At 50.2% G+C, this 18673-nt stretch overlaps 1 protein-coding gene across 1 annotated transcript; it reads left to right on the forward strand.

The window, feature by feature from the left end:
* The first annotated feature begins 6467 nt into the window (after window positions 1-6467).
* LOC122374911 lies at window positions 6468-18071 on the forward strand. The gene is made up of 4 exons (XM_043353969.1): window positions 6468-6521; window positions 12329-12461; window positions 14920-15219; window positions 16986-18071. The coding sequence occupies exons 1-4, from the start codon at window positions 6468-6470 to the stop codon at window positions 17126-17128; spliced, it is 630 nt and encodes a 209-aa protein (XP_043209904.1). The 3' UTR covers window positions 17129-18071.
* Window positions 18072-18673: the final 602 nt, after the last annotated feature.

The following is an 18673-nucleotide window of genomic DNA, read 5'->3' on the forward strand; positions in this document are numbered from 1 at the left end:
GGACGCAGCTGAAAGACCCGACTACATATATATCAAAGAATGATACATTATATGTAATCATCGATGACGCGACATAAATCTGCTTTATTGGGTTTAGCGGTGTAGTCTGTGATGCCATCACAATGAAAATAGCCTAGTTTTGTAGAGCATCAAATTCTGATTCCATAACGACTCTCGCTAGTCCATTTTCAATTGTAAATAAGCCTTTTATTGCGATGCAAAGTCCCGAAATGGTGCCGACGGCGGCCGGTCCCCCGATGGTACCATACCATAGATGGTAAACAGGTTAGTTCACATTCCCGCCGCTATGCGGGCGGCGGCGGCGCCACCTGTCCTCGTGTCCGCCTGACACCGTAACGATATAGGTCTGAGCTCAAATCTCGGTAATGTCGTGCTTTTTTACTATATTTCTCAAAAACGGCACCACGTGCAATAAAGTTGTATATATCATTGGAAAGAGCATCAAAAGTTGTATAACCTATCAACTTTTCACATAAATATATCTCAACTGTAAAAAGTTATTAAGCAGCAAAGACGCTCCCATTGACTTTCCATGTTAAAATTTTTCATTTTTAAACGAGCCTAAAAAGAACAAACGAATTTGCACAGCTTAAAGAAGCATAACAACATGTTCTATGGTCTTTTCTCAACAAGTCCTGGAAGTTTAAACAAAATCGTATCATATAATTTTGTACAATGAGCGAATGAAAAAGTCTCTGCAAAAATGCCCATTGACTTAACATGGGGAGCGAAAAAAGTTCAACTTTGACCTCGTGCAAAGTCACGTTACGAAGTTCTGAGGGGTATACGGCGCACACTAGCGTGTACCCAAACGTGTTTGCCATAAAATGCTGGGAAGAAAACCACCTCTTCCTTGGCTCGTTTTCCCGCTATTCGCGATCGCGCAAAAAGTGTCCAAAACCCCATTGACTTAACATGGGGAAAATGGAATCGCACGTGCCACGTGCCACGAGGTTTTAAGCGAGTAGCGACCGAAGCCATCAGGTAGATCGCCCCCGGGAGCCCATACCCTGAAATTTTTACGAAAATCGCAATGCACGTTTAGGCCCCGGTCAAGTTGCCCCAATTCGCGGCCAGACTTGCAAAACATAGCCCGGAGACGGACCGCTCCGGTTGTTTTTCAATAGAAAAACACAATTCTAACGAATAGTGTTTGTCTTTTCAAACAACCTGCGGTTAACATAGCCCGGAGAAGGACCGCTCCGGTTGTTTTTCAATAGAAAAACACAATTCTAACGAATAGTGTTTGTCTTTTCAAACAACCTGCGGTTAATGCAAAACATAGCCCGGAGAAGGACCGCTCCGGTTGTTTTTCAATAGAAAAACACAATTCTAACGAATAGTGTTTGTCTTTTCAAACAACCTGCGGTTACTCTTACCCTCCTGAACAGTGCGTCCTCTTACCGTACATGCAATTCGCGCACAAAACAACCCCGAAACGTTGTGCAAAACTTCGCAAACAGATAACCTCAGAAGTTTTCCACAACAATCACGGAAATGTACCTTATCTCAACTGCCAAGTATCAAAATTATTGTACCATACCATAATAATATCATAACGCCCGAAAATAATATTCATCGCCTTAAACTCAACAGCGTCGCCGCTCAACGCCCACATTCCGTTGGTGACAAGCACGCACTGGCGGCTTCATGTCACTTCATGAACTCGACAAACCCGCGTTGCTAAGCAACCGAAACAGCTGATGCGTACTCTTATCGCCCGCGTACTCTTACCCGCCCTTACCCTATCACTGAACTAAATGATATCCTGGCGTGTTCCGTGTTAGCTCTGTCGGCAGAAGACCTACGAGTCTGCTGTTTCGGCTCATCCGCTCGTGCGCTATTTTTGACAGCCGCCCACCTTCCGGTATTTATCGTCCAAAGAGAGGCTCGTTCTGCGCCGCTGGCCCTGCCCGGTATCTAAATAGTGTCTCTCGGACACAGACAGATTAACGAAGTATTTCTCTCCGCGTCAGGCGTCCCGATTTTGTCGGTGTCAGCGAGTTCGGAGAAGGCGAAAGCGCCGCCCGTTGTTATAATGGATAATGAAGCAGCGTACATGCTATTTTGAGCGCCTGTCTATGGTCTGCAGGAAATCAATTGATGCGGCTATCTGTCCACATTGAGAAGTGTAAGAACAGCTGCAATCTGTCAGTCACGGCTAAATGAAAACGTCACGCTCGCTCAGAGCAATTGTCGTATTTCACGGCTGAAATGAGCCGTTAATTATTAGACGTCAACCTCCCAGTAAATCTGACGGACTGAGCTATGGCCTGGCCGAGCAAGGCAGCTCAGACCACCAGGAGTACGGAACACGTTCAGTGTGACAGGCAGTGACAAGAAAACGGGACAGCTATTTACATCCTACGGGGATTTCTCTTGTTTTATCCTGTGCACTTAAAAATCGTGCCTTTTTGGTTTGACTCGGCGTGTGACTTTACGGAGCTTCATAAAGCCAAAAAATCTTGGAATGACTCAATGGCAGGCAGAAGAATCAACTGCAGCTATCACGAACTGATTTTACGAATTTCCTAGTGACTCTCTGGCCGTTGTCAGTCAACTGTCATGCCCGCGCCTCCAGCCTGGAAACGTCTGGCTGTGATCCAGACAGTAGACACCGCTATCGCTAGACTCGTCCCAGACACGACCGCTTCTCACAGCAGTAGCCGCGCGGCCGACCGAGCCGGCAGGGTCATCGGGGGACACTGGGCCTCACACGGTGACAGACTGTGACCTTCCGGAGTGGCCGGGTCACCGGGCCGGCGCGCGCCCCTGCGCCGGCCCCTCACCGGGTGACCGAGTGCCTCCTTCCGGCCTGGTGCGTCCCGTCACGGAGGATAGCGGTCCGGACGGCCCGCGCGGCGATCGCCGAGAGCCGGGTCCTCCAGTAGAGCCGGCTGGACCGCTGCCAGAGCTCGGCAGAGACGCCCGCCAGACAGTCGCGTGTACTACAGAGATGGGGCCAAAACGGAGAGACAGTGGTTCTTGGGCGCGAGAGGACGATAAAAAAGGACAGCGTGTTGTCTTGCTGCTTATTCAGCACAGATCACAAGAGCCGGGTTGTCCTCGCATCGCGATCGTGATCAGCTGCATTGTTGTTCGATAAACATTAGTAAAAAGTATTCTTTACCTAATTCCATCGGAACGCAAAACTAAACAAGAGGGCTGCCTGATATCGCTGCCTGGTCAACAAAGCATAGGACGTAAAGAAGAGCAGGTCAGCCATGAGAGGGACTTTGCCTATACGAATAATGACGTAGCGTCAAGAAATCCTGGCATGCATTGTTGTCCGTCATGCTCACCGAGCTTTGCGTTGAGTTTCTATGCATACATGAACCTCCAAATAAATACATAAGAGGTGGCAAATATGCAAACAACGATTGTTCATAGGCTTCCAGCAGTCATTTCCACCTGGCTAGTAATGAAAATCGTATATTCTCAACCACATGCTTCTCTTTAGTTGTCAGTATCTCCGTTTCAACCATTATGCAGATGCCCTTACATGAATATTATTATGTCAAACTGCTTTAGCTTTCATGTGATATTCTTGATGCCGGCGACCGTTTGGGTGCCGTCAGCATTTGCAGACGCGGCTCTGGTTGAAATCCGTGCTATTTGACGGTGAGATTTGTCACCTGAATGGTCTGCCATTGGCCGTCTTGTTTCTGGCGGCGGCCATTTGTTGTGGCTCGGTGGGCCCTTCATTTCCCGGCTGGCGGCGGCCGGCCGGCCTCCGTCGGCGCGCGGCTGCACCATTCCGACACGGGCCGCACTCGTCCACGTGCGGCGTCCGTCGCTTTGCCGGCCACGTCCTGCCGGTCCGGGCCAGTATCGGCGGCGACTGATTCAATTTACCTCGGCGGCATAGCCCACTTGGCGGCGGTCATGGAGGTCCTACAGCACGATGCGGCCGACGCTCGGAGTGGCGTGCCCGGCAGCCGAGGGCCGATCACACAGGATAGGGTGGGAGCGGTGCTCTGAAGGGCAGGGCAGCTCCGAACGGCTGACATTACTACCGACTACGTTGTGCGGATGAAACTCGGGAAGTATATGATATGGATATCGTCCAGCCGTGACTGTGCTTTTTGAGTTTTATGTTGTTTCCTTGCCATGAGCAAGGGAGGGCGATTGTGGCACCAGCTTTCACAAAATGCAACGATGTAAACGTGAGGCAGCTATCGATGTTCTGTTGGAATCTCTTCCCCTCAGAACAGAGGCTATGCACTCAGATTATAGTTCACCTTTTATGGACCCAGCTCGCGTCCATTCACTTTAAATGGCTTTTAATTTAGATCCACTGCCTGGATATTTACATTAGCTATTTCATTTCATGCCATACGTTATATATTTGTCAGCCATCTACATCAAGTGAATTGACGGCTACATTTAGGCCATCGCATTTGTGGCCACTACAGCTGCAAGTCGGGTGAAATATTACAGATAGAAGCCATTCATCAGTCGGCCGAAGGTGACGATGACGGCATTGCGTTCTCCGGCCGGGCCTGATCACCTACGCGGCAGCCTCACCTGCCAATGCCTGTTTTCCATACATTTTTAAATAACGTTTGATCGGAAGCGCCACAATGATAAATAGTTCCGCGTTCCAACGAATCACGGAGACGACGCTGCCTGGGCCCGCCCTCACTACAGGCGCTGATTCTCCGAACATTGCTATGGATTAGGCCGACATTGGATATTAGCCAATCGACATCCGACGAATTGATTAGGTTTGTCACCATTGCATTGGCGCTGCTACAGTCAAGGTGACACCGAGCGAATGGGGTGCTGGTGCCGGGCAATTGTTGACGAGAAACGGTGTTAACGACGGGGCACGCATTAACCCGAATAAGCCGCGCTGCTGTTGGGCATTGATTTGCGAGTTTCCGAGTCAGTGTGTCGGCAAGGTCGGAGTGACTGAGTGGCGACATTGCTCAGCCGTCGGCGGCACGCCGTGCCTGACACGGACCCAACATAGGGAGTCGCTCGCCTCCTGTCGGGTCAGCGGGAATTTCGCCGAGCCACGTCAACACATAGAGCATGACTGATACACCAATCTATTGGCCTCAGTTTTCAGAGGGCTTTTTCAATCCCAACAGCCCTTACCACTTCGTTCGACGCTCGGAGTTCAACTATAGCCGAAATCTGAGGTGAACGGTTAGTTAGTCCTTGTCAGTTTCCGTTGGCCAGGCGCGTTTGGAGTGTCGGGACACGTTACGTCAGCATAAGAGACGTTAAATCTGGAACGACGAGGGTCTCAGCACCTCTATAACATACCATACTGCATCAGACAACATTCATTTATCTTTTAGAATAACTTATCTGTTAGTCATCTGGCCTTACCGGCTATGTACCAAAATAGCAACTCCGCTTGAACTAAACAGGATGAACTATTGCACATCCTTCTATCGAGCGCCAATCTCAATCGATGCCAAAACCATCGAATGGATCATGCAATGAGTGTAGGAATTGTGAACATCTGTTATTATTGATGAGAAATAATTCATTTGGGGGCGTTAAATAACACATGCATAGCAGGGACACAAAGAAAAATACATATTATGCAACTCATTTCCATGCCACATAGCCACACAATATGCCTGCGAATACAATAAGTAATGGCTATTGCTGTCCTAATGTTGAATGAGACCAGACGAAAACGACAATACAAACCTGAAATACATGTATGTATGTCTTCAAACCTGTATGTATGTCTTTTTGCCCAAACATAAATCTCATCACAAACACTAACACTTTGCATCATTGTCAATTGTAAAAGGGGCATTTCTGATGATTGATATTTCCCTCTCGTTCATTTCAAATGGCACTGTCATTGGAAACTGCGGCTAACGTAAATACCGAGGCCTGTATGCTGCTGCCTACTAAGTAAGAGCTAACTCATTCGTCACGCGCTCCTCAACATTACAACCACGCCGTCTTCACGTGACCTTGTCTGTACACCTCCGTGCCTGGGTGGTAACGCCGGCCGCGACTGTGTACCCGTCAGCCGCCACCCGCGGCGGGTCGATGGGAGGTGGGACCGCCACTCCCCGGCCGTGGTGACACACATCAGCCTCTGCTTGGACAGTGGAGAGGAGAGGAGAGCTCCTCCGGCGGAAAGGTTAAACACCTCCGGCCAACGTCTCGGCGGAGTTCGCCGTGACGGCTTGTGGTGTTACGTAGTGGTCCAGTAACTTTGTTAGCTGTGACTGATGCTATGCATGGCGGTTGAAAGTTTGCTCACCATTATTAGAAGCCTTGCGGTGGAATTGGAAGCCTTGAGGAGGGCTGGAACGTCGCAGTACACCGGTGGCCGGTGTATAGCGGATGTGAAGGGTGGCCGGGATAGATTGAGATAGACGGAGAGAGCCGGGCGGCGGGACGGACACGATGGTGTGAGCTGGGAAGACGGATAGTGCGGCGGGGGAGAAAGGGGAGAGCGCGGAATGATGACGGAGCGACGAGTGAAGGGAGAGTGGCCGGGTGCCGAGAAAGGCCGCTGCGTGAGGGATGCTCATCTTGGCTCTGTTCTGTGCGGAGGCGTGTCGGAGACTGCTTTCAGCACGACATCGGCTACTCTGCGAGCCGAGCCACGCCAGCTGAACAGGATTAAACTCCTGAAATGGAGCATAGATCGCGCTCAGCGACTCTGCCGGTGGTCCGTTGCTGCCGTCCTCCGGTCTTCGCTTCTGCATGCATTATATCAATCGATACAGCAGACTGAGATGTAGAATAGATGCCTAAATACTCGTAGTAGGGCAGAGTAATGCAAAAGTGAATTTTTGAGGCTGCTGTCACTTCAATAATGCTATTCACCCTGTGTGTTATGCCAAAATTAGAAGGCAATGAATCGAATCTTACAGCAGTGGCAGACAAGTTGAGTGCACAGCATGGCCTGAATTTCGACGACAGCGAGCATTTGCAGAGAAATAAAGCATAGGGAGATGACAGCGAAATGTCGCCGCTGGAGGGTGTGCCGCCATGGCTTTGTGTGGCTGTCGCCGCATTTGTCAGGAATCCGACGGCGCCGACTGGTGTCATTTTGTAACATTATCCTGAGAAGTGGGACTGGCGCCATCAGCAGTATTCTGATCATATGAAGAGGACGTGCTCGTTGCTACGAGATCGAGAGGACGAGACGTACCGTATATATCACTGCATACAAGTGGGCGTCCAAGTAAAATAAATAAACTAAACCAGGGACTGGGATGCGAGGCCACAGATATGCCGGTACTTCACCCGTTTTGAATGTTAGATTCGCTGAAAGTAGCCACGTTTGGCACGGAGTTCCAGTTTCACTGCGGACCATGGCTGGTGGTGAGCTGTGATCTGCTAAAAGCATTCGACATTTGCAAATGTCACACCGATTCTCTGATTCAGTCAGTCACAGTCTCAATCTCTCTCGGTCGTTGTCGGAGTATGACGAGGCTGCCGTTTAGCTATGGGGAGGGCCAGAGCCGCCGAACGGCTTCATTAATCATCAGCCCGGTGCACGGAGGAGTTCGACCCGGGGCGCTTAGCGACCGGGCCACCGTGGTCCGGGCCGGCCGTGAATCTCTGTTAGGCCCGCGGGACCCTGGCGGGTCCATCTGCCGGTCTCCGGCCGGGCCTGTCTCCAAGTGACCCCGGATGGATCGCCGGCCGGCCGACGGCGGCGTATCTCGGGGCGCCGGCGTCCGTCGGCGGGGACGTCCGTCTGCTGCCAGTCGTATCTAAACAGCCGGTTATGGAGCCCGTCAGAGGTGGGCGCCGACCGCTGAGACGACAGACGTGGGAACCCGGCGACGATTGCGGTGAGAACGACACCCGGCGCGGCGCCACTACTGACTACTGTGCGTCGGGTGGCGAGAGAACTGCCGGCTGCAACTCGTCATCAAGTCGTTACTGCGGGAAGTTGGATGGGACACTGATTGGGTATTCATAGAGCCACGAGGACAACCAGCCCGAATAGCGCGGCTGAGTGCGCTTCCCCGAACGGCCCCGATGTCCCCGCGGGGCCAGGGTTCGGCGAACGACAGAGCACGCCGTGTTAGCAGACCGTTAGTTGGGTCATATCTGGCCGCTGGCGTGACTGCCGAATGGTGATCAGCGCCCATAAAACCAAAATGATTATAAAAGATGCCAATAGATAAGTGAAAGTATGCCATAAGGAAGAGGAGATGATGGCTGGGACAGTGGACACGATGTCATCGGACGTTTTCGAAGCCACGGCATGTCGCCATAACACGTTCTTTTCCATTGTTTTTATAACATTGTTTCCATGTTTCTGGACGTCAACACTGATTGTTGTTGGTATCATACTTCATCGTCACGCCGAGCACGGTCCGATATCGACATTGTCTGATACTGTCTGGCCCGTGGGGGGCCAAGTTGGGAAAGCCGAGGGACTGCGGATCCCAGCACTGAGGCGCCGGGGGTCATATATTTCGGCGGGTCTTGCGGTTCAGTCGAACGTGAGCGGGGCGGCGAATGATGCAACCAGACCACGCCACGCCCCTACTGGCCGCACAGTGTGGGACACGTTCTACGGCAGCCGTGGGGAATCGGACACAGACTGGACACGTTTACTGTGTATGTCCGGCTAGGTTTGGACACAGGACTGGACAGTGGACATGTGATGTGGTCGAAAGAAAACCGAACTGCAGCTGATATGAGTTGCATTTGGCAATGTATAAGTCACATGATTGGATATTTAATGTGACCGAATGAAACTGCAGTTTCTGGTGGTCACCACCTAATGGGGACCACCTAACGGTCAGAGAGCGGGCACCTGCAGCATTACGAAATTTCTGTGGTAATGGTAGTGTCGAGCACAAGCACTGAAATAAAAAGCTCTGTTTGGCTTTATAGAATGGTCTGTCAGTCCTCAGCAGCTAGCTGTCCAGCCAAGTAGGCATTTCAACATAAGTAGGTATAGACAATAAGCATAAAAATGTAATTGTAGTTGTGGAATATGCAGTGACAAGACATTACCGACCCTTTGTTCACAGTCGTGATGCCCTTTTATCCTCCTGGCAAAGGCTTTCCTTTTAATCAGCGCACTTCATTTAAGAAATATTCCGTTTTTCATTACATAAGCTGCACTTGACAAGCTAATATCTCAGCTGATTGCTCACATTGTGTGAGAACTACTCTAATGATAAGAGGATGACCGAGGCGAGTGTTTGAACTGCTTTGCCTGACATGAATGGCACCATAAATTACAACCAAGCCTGAATCGCCGTATGGCGGCGGCGGTATAAATCAGAACCACGGTAACAAACTACCTCTGAACGGAGCCACGCGGCTGATACCGTTTAAATCGTAGGTATATCCAGTGTCATATGGCAGGAGCCGGAGGTCGGACGCCGGCTGTCGGTCCAGTGATTGACCCGGACGTCCCTCCGGCGCCGTCTGCGACCACCGGCCTCCCCGATCGGCGCGAACGACTTATCGAGAAATTCATGGCGAGTCTCATCCAGCATACTCCTATCGAGCTCAGCTGGAGAGATGGCCCGCGGAGAAACACGCCGGCCGGGTGCTGCAGTGCTCATTACGGTTATACCCTTACTGCAGGATTTATGCACGCGGTCGATGGGTTCAACCACAGTTTACTGCAAATGGATCAGTCATGCATGATATATGAGTGTGTTAAACATAATCTTAACGAAGATAAAGCATGTTAAGACTAAGCCAGACAAAATGCGGTACAAAGAGCTTGGAGCTGCAGATTATCAGATCTGGGAATCATATTTATAATAGATATGTCTTCGCGATAAATGTTTTTCTTTTCATACTTTGATCTAATATCAAGTAACTTCTGTGTTTTATCTCATTGTAAAACATTCAAAATACAACGCATTCCTATAGATACCCAAAGATAAGTTATAATATGCTTCTAATCACTAGAACTAGGATTGATCCTAAATCCCTGCCAAGAAGATGAGGCCTCAAGGGCAGGGGCGGCGCCACGGGTTTTCGATAGGGGGGGACGGGGACGGGGGCTTGCCATGACCGAAAATCCCAAAAGTAGATACTGATCGTGTATGCAAAAAAAACGAGGCACGTAACGCCGCGAAACTTGGCAAAGCCCGCAAAGCCCAAAACACATCGAATGGTGCATCCCGTTTCCAAACTTATCCTAGGACACCTAAGATCGATCACCTTTTCAAGCATCCTTGCCTCTAAATCAAAATTTGTAGTCTTGCCAACTCAAAGCTGGTTTCCTACAAGCTCTGCGAATTGCTTAGGTATAAGTAGCAGTGCCAACTATTCTTACGTTTCGTACTTTCAAATTTTCGATCTTACGTCTGGTCAGCTTCATGGCTTCACCATCATACGTCTATAGTCATGGAGGAAAAGTGGGAATGTCTTCTGCTCTGACAAGTGCGCCAAAACTGCAATATAATTTCAGAATCATGACATCACCACCTGTTCCATATGCAACAGGCAGGGTGCAGCTACTGGCTAGCGGTCAGTGGTCATGTCATCGGTGCGTGGTCACTCAAAAGGTCATGCTAGGTCATGGAAGGTCACCAGCCGTTATTTGATCACACTTTCTGATGGATGTTACTTACCGAGAGCTTCGCGGGAAAAACGAGCGCATGCACCGTTGAAAAAAAAAAATTGAGTGAAAGGGTCTCAGGTCCGGCGACCTCTGCAGGTGAAATGCCCCAGGGTAGGATTCCGGTCCTTGTTGATAAACTTCGTCAAAAATGGCAGTAGAGCTGTGATGTCGGCACCATTGTGTTCGTCATGATCGAGCTGGCACGACCGGCAGTCGTTCTCATATTCACCCTCCCTCCAATCGTAACAACTACAGCAGGGATTGGCAAATGGCGGGCACCCCCTTTGGGAGGTAATGAAGGTCTCTGGAAACCTCATCCCTCATCTCTTTAGCATTAGTGGCTCTCCTTATGGAACAGGTTTCTTGACTGGTCTGTTTCACCCCAGAATTTAAAGACTAGTCAAGGTAAAAGCCGAGCGCACCACAGTGAACACAATAAGCTGGTGTATCTCAATTTTCATGTAGAACCTTTCACGTATCACGTACCTAAAACCCTTCGTGCACTCATGCAAAAGCAACTGCCATGTTTCAACAGCTGGTAATGGCATTTTCACAGCCGCTGACGTAAGAAGGGGAGGTGGGGCTCGATTAGACGCCCAGCCGTTCGGCCGCCGACCGAACTTAATTTGCAGAAGAAAAAAAAAACGAGTGCTATCGAGCCCCTTGACGAGAGGGAGCCGATGCTACCCAATTATAAGGTCTTGGGCTACTGCGTGCTTTTTTGGTCCTGCCTGTGATCTATCCGAACACTTCTCCCCGTCCCCACAAGTGCTGGGGTTAAATGGCAATAGATTTCAAATGGTTCCTGTGGTAGAACTGCCATGCTTGAATTTGACTTATTAGGAATGGAAAATATCCATATAGTAACGGAAATCTATGGAATTTCAGTAAACTTGGTTTTGTCGGCAATGGGGTCTGGCAGTGAGGTGGGGAGGTAATAACCCTGCCTGGCGCCCCAAAAAGGGGGGGGGGCACGATCCCCGAGGCCCTGCCGATCACCTTATTACTACAGGCATCACAGCTCCACACCTTTTGCAGATGGCCAGGACCCCATGCGATACATCCCAACAGCAATCTTTATTCAGAACCTGCCTTGCTTAACCAACGATGCATTAAATGCGACGGATAACTCTACAATGCATTATCATCCACTATTGAACGGGCCTCGCCGATAGGGGGGTACTGTACCCCCCAAACTTTCGATAGCGGGGGACCTGTCCCCCCCGTCCCCCCCGGTGGCGCCGCCCATGCTCAAGGGATTTTAATGGCGAAGAACTAAGACGTGTCTGGCTTGTACCCCTTGATTTGAATGGACCATAAAGTTAATTGCAGTGAAGGCAATTGTGTGCTGTCAGCATACACAATGGAGGATGGAGGTTTCTCTAATGGTACCGTCAGCAATGAATTGCATCACAAAACGAGACCACTTAGCATGACCAGCGCGTGTGCACGTAATTATGAAGTTTTTGTTTCAGTCATGAACTCATATTTGAACGTAAAACCAATGCCTACAAATCTAGATACATGTTTATTGATGCATATAGCAACCCCCATAAACATTTACATTTTGACTTTGGTAAGGATCCAAGCAGTTTGTTATCGCGTAAAGTCATAATCGCCGAGTTTGATTCGCTCTCTTGTTTGTGCAATTTCAGTAATCTGAACTCCATATTGCATACATAGCCCACAAGACAAATGAAGAAGGGCTCTTCACTCTTCATGACGCTCCTCCTGTATGTTTCTGAAGGACTATCTCTTTTCCAGGTGCTGCACGAGCCCGGCGGTCACGACTTCCACCTCCAGATCAGCGGGGTTCAGACGAGCGACGACGGAGTGTATGAGTGCCAGATCAACACCGAGCCCAAACGCTTCTGGCCCGTCACACTGCACGTACAAGGTGGGTCGCCCACCGACCACCGTGGCCAACAGGGAACGGAGCGCGACGCACTCTGGTGAGGGATCATAGTTACCTAATTCGAGTTACCTATGTGCTGTGCGATGCTAATCTTTGTCCTATTGACATTGATACGGAATCAGAGCGGTCCATGCGTTAGACCATAGGTTAGACGTTTCTGGTTAATTAGTCGAAGCAGTTAGCATCGATGCTAATAATGGTAGTCATGCGTGGCGTAAGAATACTCATGCGCAAATTAGACGCGACGCGAGTCGGTCTCGAATCTGGATCTCTGCGGCGCCTGAGCACCAAGGTGTCCCTGAAGCTCCGACCACCGCGGTCCGAGCCGGAGAGGCGGAAACAATCCGCTGTGGCGCAGCCGGCTGACCGCTCAGTGTCGCCGCAATGGCCCTTCCACATGATAACACCCGCGATCTGCATACTCGTTACGTCTGGTTTTGCCGGCCGAGCGGCCGTTTCGCCAAGAATAAATCCAGTGTCGCGCCAGTGGCTTCACAAGGATCGGAAATGACACGTCTGGGGATTTCTGGACGCGAGCAGATGCCTCTGAGCGGCTTTCCAAGGAGGAGCTTTCTTGTAAACCCCGACTCAGACCGAGTGGCGCCATTTAGCCTCCGGCGCTCAGAGTCGCGAGGCGAGTCGCTCCTGTTCGGCGTTGGCGTTTGAATTCACCCATCACTAAACATCTTTCGAGAATTGATTGTTGAATGCATAGAGCTAAAAGAAGCACTTGGTCAAGCTATATGTAATAGTATCGATTGAACTGGATAGACATTCTGATAACCGTCGAAGTGTTCTTTTCGCCGCTTTCCCAATGCCCATAGCGCTCCAATATGGCGACCTCCTCCTTCCCTGGCCGTCTTTTCCGTGTTCCGCCGCGTCAGCGGCTATTCGCGACTCTCATGGCCAGACGCTCTGCCCAGGTATTAGCGCCATTAGGTCTCCAATTTCGGTGCTGATCACCAACAGAACACCAGCTGACGCTGAACAAAATGGAGCACTCAGAGGCCACGCCAGCACCAATCACAATACTGGATCGACAGAACCACGCTGCCTGTCAGTCGCAATGACAACTCCCTGTGCCGCTGCCCTGTCTGCTTTATGAAATGGTTCCAGGGGGTGCAAGGGTCCGTCAGACCTAATTCGCTCACTAGCTGTGAATTTGCTGGAGTCTCACGGCCAGGGCGGAACGGCCGGTGGTCAGCGGGGCCGCGTCCCTCGCTCTCGGAGTGGCGGTCACAGCGTCCCGGCTCGGTCTGCGAGTTACTCGCCGTCACAGAGCGGCCAGATACACGGGGCAGCGGCCAAGTTTTCGGCGGCCGCGCCCAGCATGACCCGGTCCGAACATCTGACCACACTTAGTTCGATTGCAGTTCGAAACCAGTCACGGGATAACCATTAATTCGGTATACCGAATGGCTCTTTAATGGTCCACTGCAATCTTGGAATTAGTTCGAAAGTAGCCTTCGTTCTAGCGATTTCTGCAAGATTTCGAGCAAAGAAGCGCCGATAAGTGCGGCACATGACTCAGTAGTAGAACTATATACAACCAAACAAATAACACTGTCACAAATCGTATGTCGCTATGGACAGGACCACCAGCTCTAGAATCCGGTTATCAGTTCCCTTCCGTAGAACCCTATCCAATGCTTGCATCTGTCTTGATAGTTGATTATATATACAGTTCTTTTTTATTTGACATGCGTTCTGTTGAAATATTTTATTTATGCAAAAAATATTACAGCTGGCTGGCTAAAGATTAGGCCAAGTTTTATGCATTTCATTTGCAGCATTCCTTAAACGAACATCGAGCTCGCACCAGAGGATATGATTCTTTTCATTTCGACACAAGATCTCCGCGAGGGCGCATTTCCTCGGTGCTGCACTATCTCTCTGTAGCCCGCGGGGAGCTTCCGAATAGCGCCGACCGAACTTTGTTTATAGGAGTGCAGGTTTACGGGGTACAAAGTGTGCCAGACATGTCGCGTGTATTTCCCTCAGGAGCGTATATCCCGTCTTTGAGGTGACATGAGGTGAGTAAAACCTTCATGTGATAGGAGATCCGGCCTGGCGGAATGACCAGAAAGCGCGAAACAAGGCGTAGTTTTGTCACTACCTCACAGACAGTTGGTGACCCAATTTCGGCAAACGACTGCTATCTGAAAGTAACGAAGAAGAAAAGGCTCCTCTGGATGTTGGTGGCAATTGATAGAGTTAGGGAACTGGCTCTGTTAATCTGGCGTGTAGGCATAGCTTTTCTCCACCGAATACATTTTGGTCAAGAGCTGTGCATGCACATCAAAGAATGTTACTAAGCATTGACGGAGAGTGCTCCCGTTTCATCTACGAATTTATCTTCAAACGGCCCCGAATACAGCTCTAAAGTCTAAATCACGCCCTTTTGAATCACACCGCCCCTGATCTCTCCTCCGCCCGACAGCGGCGCACGCCAAGATCATCGGCGCCTCGGACCGGTACGTGCAGCTCAACAGTAACATCCAGCTGCGCTGCGAGCTGCGCGTGCTGGCTGACCCACCGGTCACCCTGGGCTGGAGCAAGGGCTCGGCCGCCGTGGACGTGAGCTCACCGCGCGCCGGCCTCAGCATTCAGACGGAGCGCGGCGGGCACGGCACCACCAGCTTCCTGGTGATCGCGCGCGCCAGACAGCGCGACTCCGGAACCTACACCTGCCAGCCCAGCGAGGGACAGTCCGCCACCGTGCGTGTGCACGTGCTCGATGGTAGGTGGCGGGGAGGGGGTGAAGGGCCAGTCCGCCTCTTTGCGCGTGCACGTGCTCGATGGTAGGTGGCGGGGAGGGGGTGAAGAGCCAGTCATCCTCTTTGAAAATACACGTGCTGGATAGTATGTGTGGGTCAACCGGGAGGGGGATCCAGGGGTAAAATGGGGAGTTGAGAGCTGATCGATGGCTGTTAAAGTGTTTATGAATGGAAGGGAAAAATAATTTGGATTTGATTGCTTATGCATGATGATTGCTGAATCTAATTCAGCAACTTTGCATTGAATACTCGATCGTCCCAAAATATCTCAAGTCGATAACAAAGGCTCTTATTGAAATTGCAGGCGAGGAAGCGACCATTGAACCATATACTCTGTAATGGACGCTCCAAGACTAGGAGTCATTTTCACACCTGGCTATCGTATGCTTTATTTAAACTTTATGACCGTGCCCAATAGGATCTAAGTTTTGACGTAAAAGGCAATAATAGACATCATGACTATGCTACAATTAGACCGTAAATTCTCAAAAAGAGCTGTATTATCAGTCAGATTGTGCAGCTCATTGCGTAAGCCATTTTAAATGCACCTTGCCACGAACAACTACCACTACAAGCGCGCCTGGAATGCGCCAAGTCCCATTGTTTCTGCTTGACGTCCAAAATGACTGTGAAATACTGTCCTACCGTAAAGGTAAAGTGTTTCATTCGCCTGCCGCTGAAAGCGGCCGGTGATAAACACAGTTGCGATTTTGTTCAGTCACGCTACTGGTGAAGTTTGAAGTTCATTTATAGTCGGGTGAAGCAGATTCAATAGCCAGTGTCAGTCAGCTGTTATACGATTAACACGTCGCCGAAGGGAGGAAATGAACAGCGGCACGCTCGTGCGCTCGGGTTGCTTGATGTCCCTGGCTCACGTAACCGTATGGAATGCCAGACTAAGAGCAGTGAACAACACTGGAAAGGTTAGGGTGGGTAGGCAAATTATTTGTTGAAGCTTGGCGATGCTTAGGTAAATGTCGGAAAGCCGAATTGCAAAACTGTTAGTGGATATCTTTTAGCTGCTCTTCGAATTCCAGCATTACATATAGGTATTTAAGCTCCGAAATCTCGCACTCATCAAAGTCAAAACAAATCACTTAGAAGGAACCTAGTGAGCTTATTGTCACCTCATTGCACGAATTTTTAGTTAGTGGAATTTTAATGAATCCATTGAGGCTATAAATAAATAACATTTATTACGAACTTTGCCGAATTCTTTGCTGCTATAACAGCCTATGTTAAGCCATCGAGGCTGACATTTTAACAGCGCTATACATTTTCCTTTATCCTTTATTTAAATAAAAAGCAGGCATTTTCTTTCAAACGGCTAGTTTAGATATACATTACAAATATAACAGACTTACCCTCACCATTGCCTTCCCCAAACTGACCCACGCAAGGTGACTAATTCGTTCTGACAGGACTATGTGAAATTCCTGCGAATTGTGGAGACACTAAATTTCTCTAGATGGGGAAGTCTGATCGCTATCCATCTTCTCATTTAGGGAGCTTTCCAATATGCATTCAAATGCATTTTGTCCGATACTCTGACCTCTCAAACAGCTCAGGGCTGAGGGTTATGCGCTACTCACTCGTATGTAGTTCGGTAGCCAGAACGTATACATACCGAGTAGCTTGCACTATATAGTATGACCGTGACCGTGTAATCGCATGCGCTGTTGCCGGGTCGATGACAGCTCCCCCTGCCCCCCCCCCCCCTCCCGTCTAGACGATCACCCGGCAGCGATGCAGACTGCCGGCGGCGGTCGGCTGAGGCCGGACCTCCCGCTGGCGACAGCCCTGCTGATGACGTCACTGGTACCACTGATGACGTCACTGGCAATACTGGCCTGTCGGCGGGATAACCGGTGACCTGGAACCGACACGGGCGGCACAGACTCGAGGGGACATTCGCAGAGGTGCGGTGGTGCCCGCTCAGCTGCGTGAGCGGCGTTCTCGAGAGGCAGAGACTTGTGCGCGAGTATGCTCGAGAAATGGAGACTCGTGCGCTCAATAGGCGAGAGACTAGCTCGCGGTGTGGAGCGCCGGTGGAGCAGCTGTGATGTGAGAGGTGAGATGCAGTGATTATCAGTATTAGTCGCCCGGAGCGCGGAGCGGCGTGTCCTCAGTCGTCGTTTGTGAAACTGACGTAGTGACCTGATTGGCGGCTTCTGAGCCTGGACGACGCAGTGGCTGTCTGACTTTGAAACTGTGTTCGGTTGAATGGATGATGGTCGGGGGTGGCGCTACAAAATGTCCCTCCGTGCAGCTGTTGTGTCCCGGTGTTACCTGCGGATGAAAATGATCCCCGCTCGAAGGCCGGATGAGGGCTTACCATTATCGGTCGGGCAAAGTGTTGATGTGTGAGATTGCCATGTCGTGGCCATGGTATTTTGTACAGATGCTCTCATAAGAGTACACTTAACGTCAAATTTGAACGGGCTATCAAATTCACATACAGTGCATCGTCCAAATTTACTGGTTCTAAGTTTAGATATCGTTGAAATTTCACTTTTCAAATCGTTGAAAGCTCACTTTTGAGACAAAGAGCAACGTCAATCATATCGTAGAAAGCAGTCATGAACTGTGCACCAAATGACCAGCTTACGTGAAATGTGAAAACATTCTTGTAAACTATGGCCTCATCAATGGTATTTCCAGAACTCAAAGCAATACTCGGCCTTTACGCAAGGTCCCTTTGCGCATATGCATAAACATTGTATCGCGATTGAGTGTCTGAAATGGCTGGAAAGTATAGTCTGATGATATCGTGAGCATGTTCCATTAAAATATCTGACAGTAAAATGAGTTACGGTTTCGATGTTATGTGTAGGAACTTTCTGCTTGTATAACATCTTGTGACCGCTTCCGTAAGTGAATTTACGGCCCTTCCCGGCACCGCAATCAGAACAATCAGAACAATTTTGAACAAACGATACGACCGAATACGCACGGGACTCGCGCACGCCTTCACTTTTATTTCACTCGTTTTCGCCGTCCACTTTGGGCGATTGTGACGGGCCGTGAACGGGGACGGATTGGATGACCGTTGCTCGGACTCGCTCGGCCATTTGTGCCGTCGCTGTCGCGGCCACGTCGCATCGGTTCACAGAAACATCTATCCATATCGGGACGGGGGCGGCACTGTGAACGACCGTCGGCGCCGATGGTGATTTGATTCGGGCCCCCGTCGGCGCTGGCCGACACCTATGACGTCACAGGCGTCGTCGCCGGCGTCATAAGACCACAGTCCCCCGCGATGACGTAGGCGAAAGTCCGAGACGACGTGGCAGCATTTGATTTTGTGATGACCGGCATGTGCCAGCCACGAAGGCAGGCCCATCGTTTATTTGTTGTCCGAGGAGAAAATGATTGGGGAAACACCCAAAATGGATGCTTGGCTACGCCAGTCGAGTT

Source organism: Amphibalanus amphitrite, unplaced genomic scaffold, assembly GCF_019059575.1.
Source record: "Amphibalanus amphitrite isolate SeventyFive unplaced genomic scaffold, NRLGWU_Aamphi_draft 001736F_arrow, whole genome shotgun sequence".
In the NCBI taxonomy this organism is placed as follows: domain Eukaryota; kingdom Metazoa; phylum Arthropoda; class Thecostraca; order Balanomorpha; family Balanidae; genus Amphibalanus; species Amphibalanus amphitrite.

Excerpts from the sequence above, each read along its gene's own strand:
- LOC122374911 (XM_043353969.1), top strand. The coding sequence starts at position 6,468 with ATGACGGAGCGACGAGTGAAGGGAGAGTGGCCGGGTGCCGAGAAAGGC. Across the intron at positions 6,522-12,328 it reads GTGCCGAGAAAGGCCGCTGC|GTGCTGCACGAGCCCGGCGG; the intron begins GTGAGGGATGCT and ends TCTCTTTTCCAG. Across the intron at positions 12,462-14,919 it reads CGTCACACTGCACGTACAAG|CGGCGCACGCCAAGATCATC; the intron begins GTGGGTCGCCCA and ends TCCGCCCGACAG.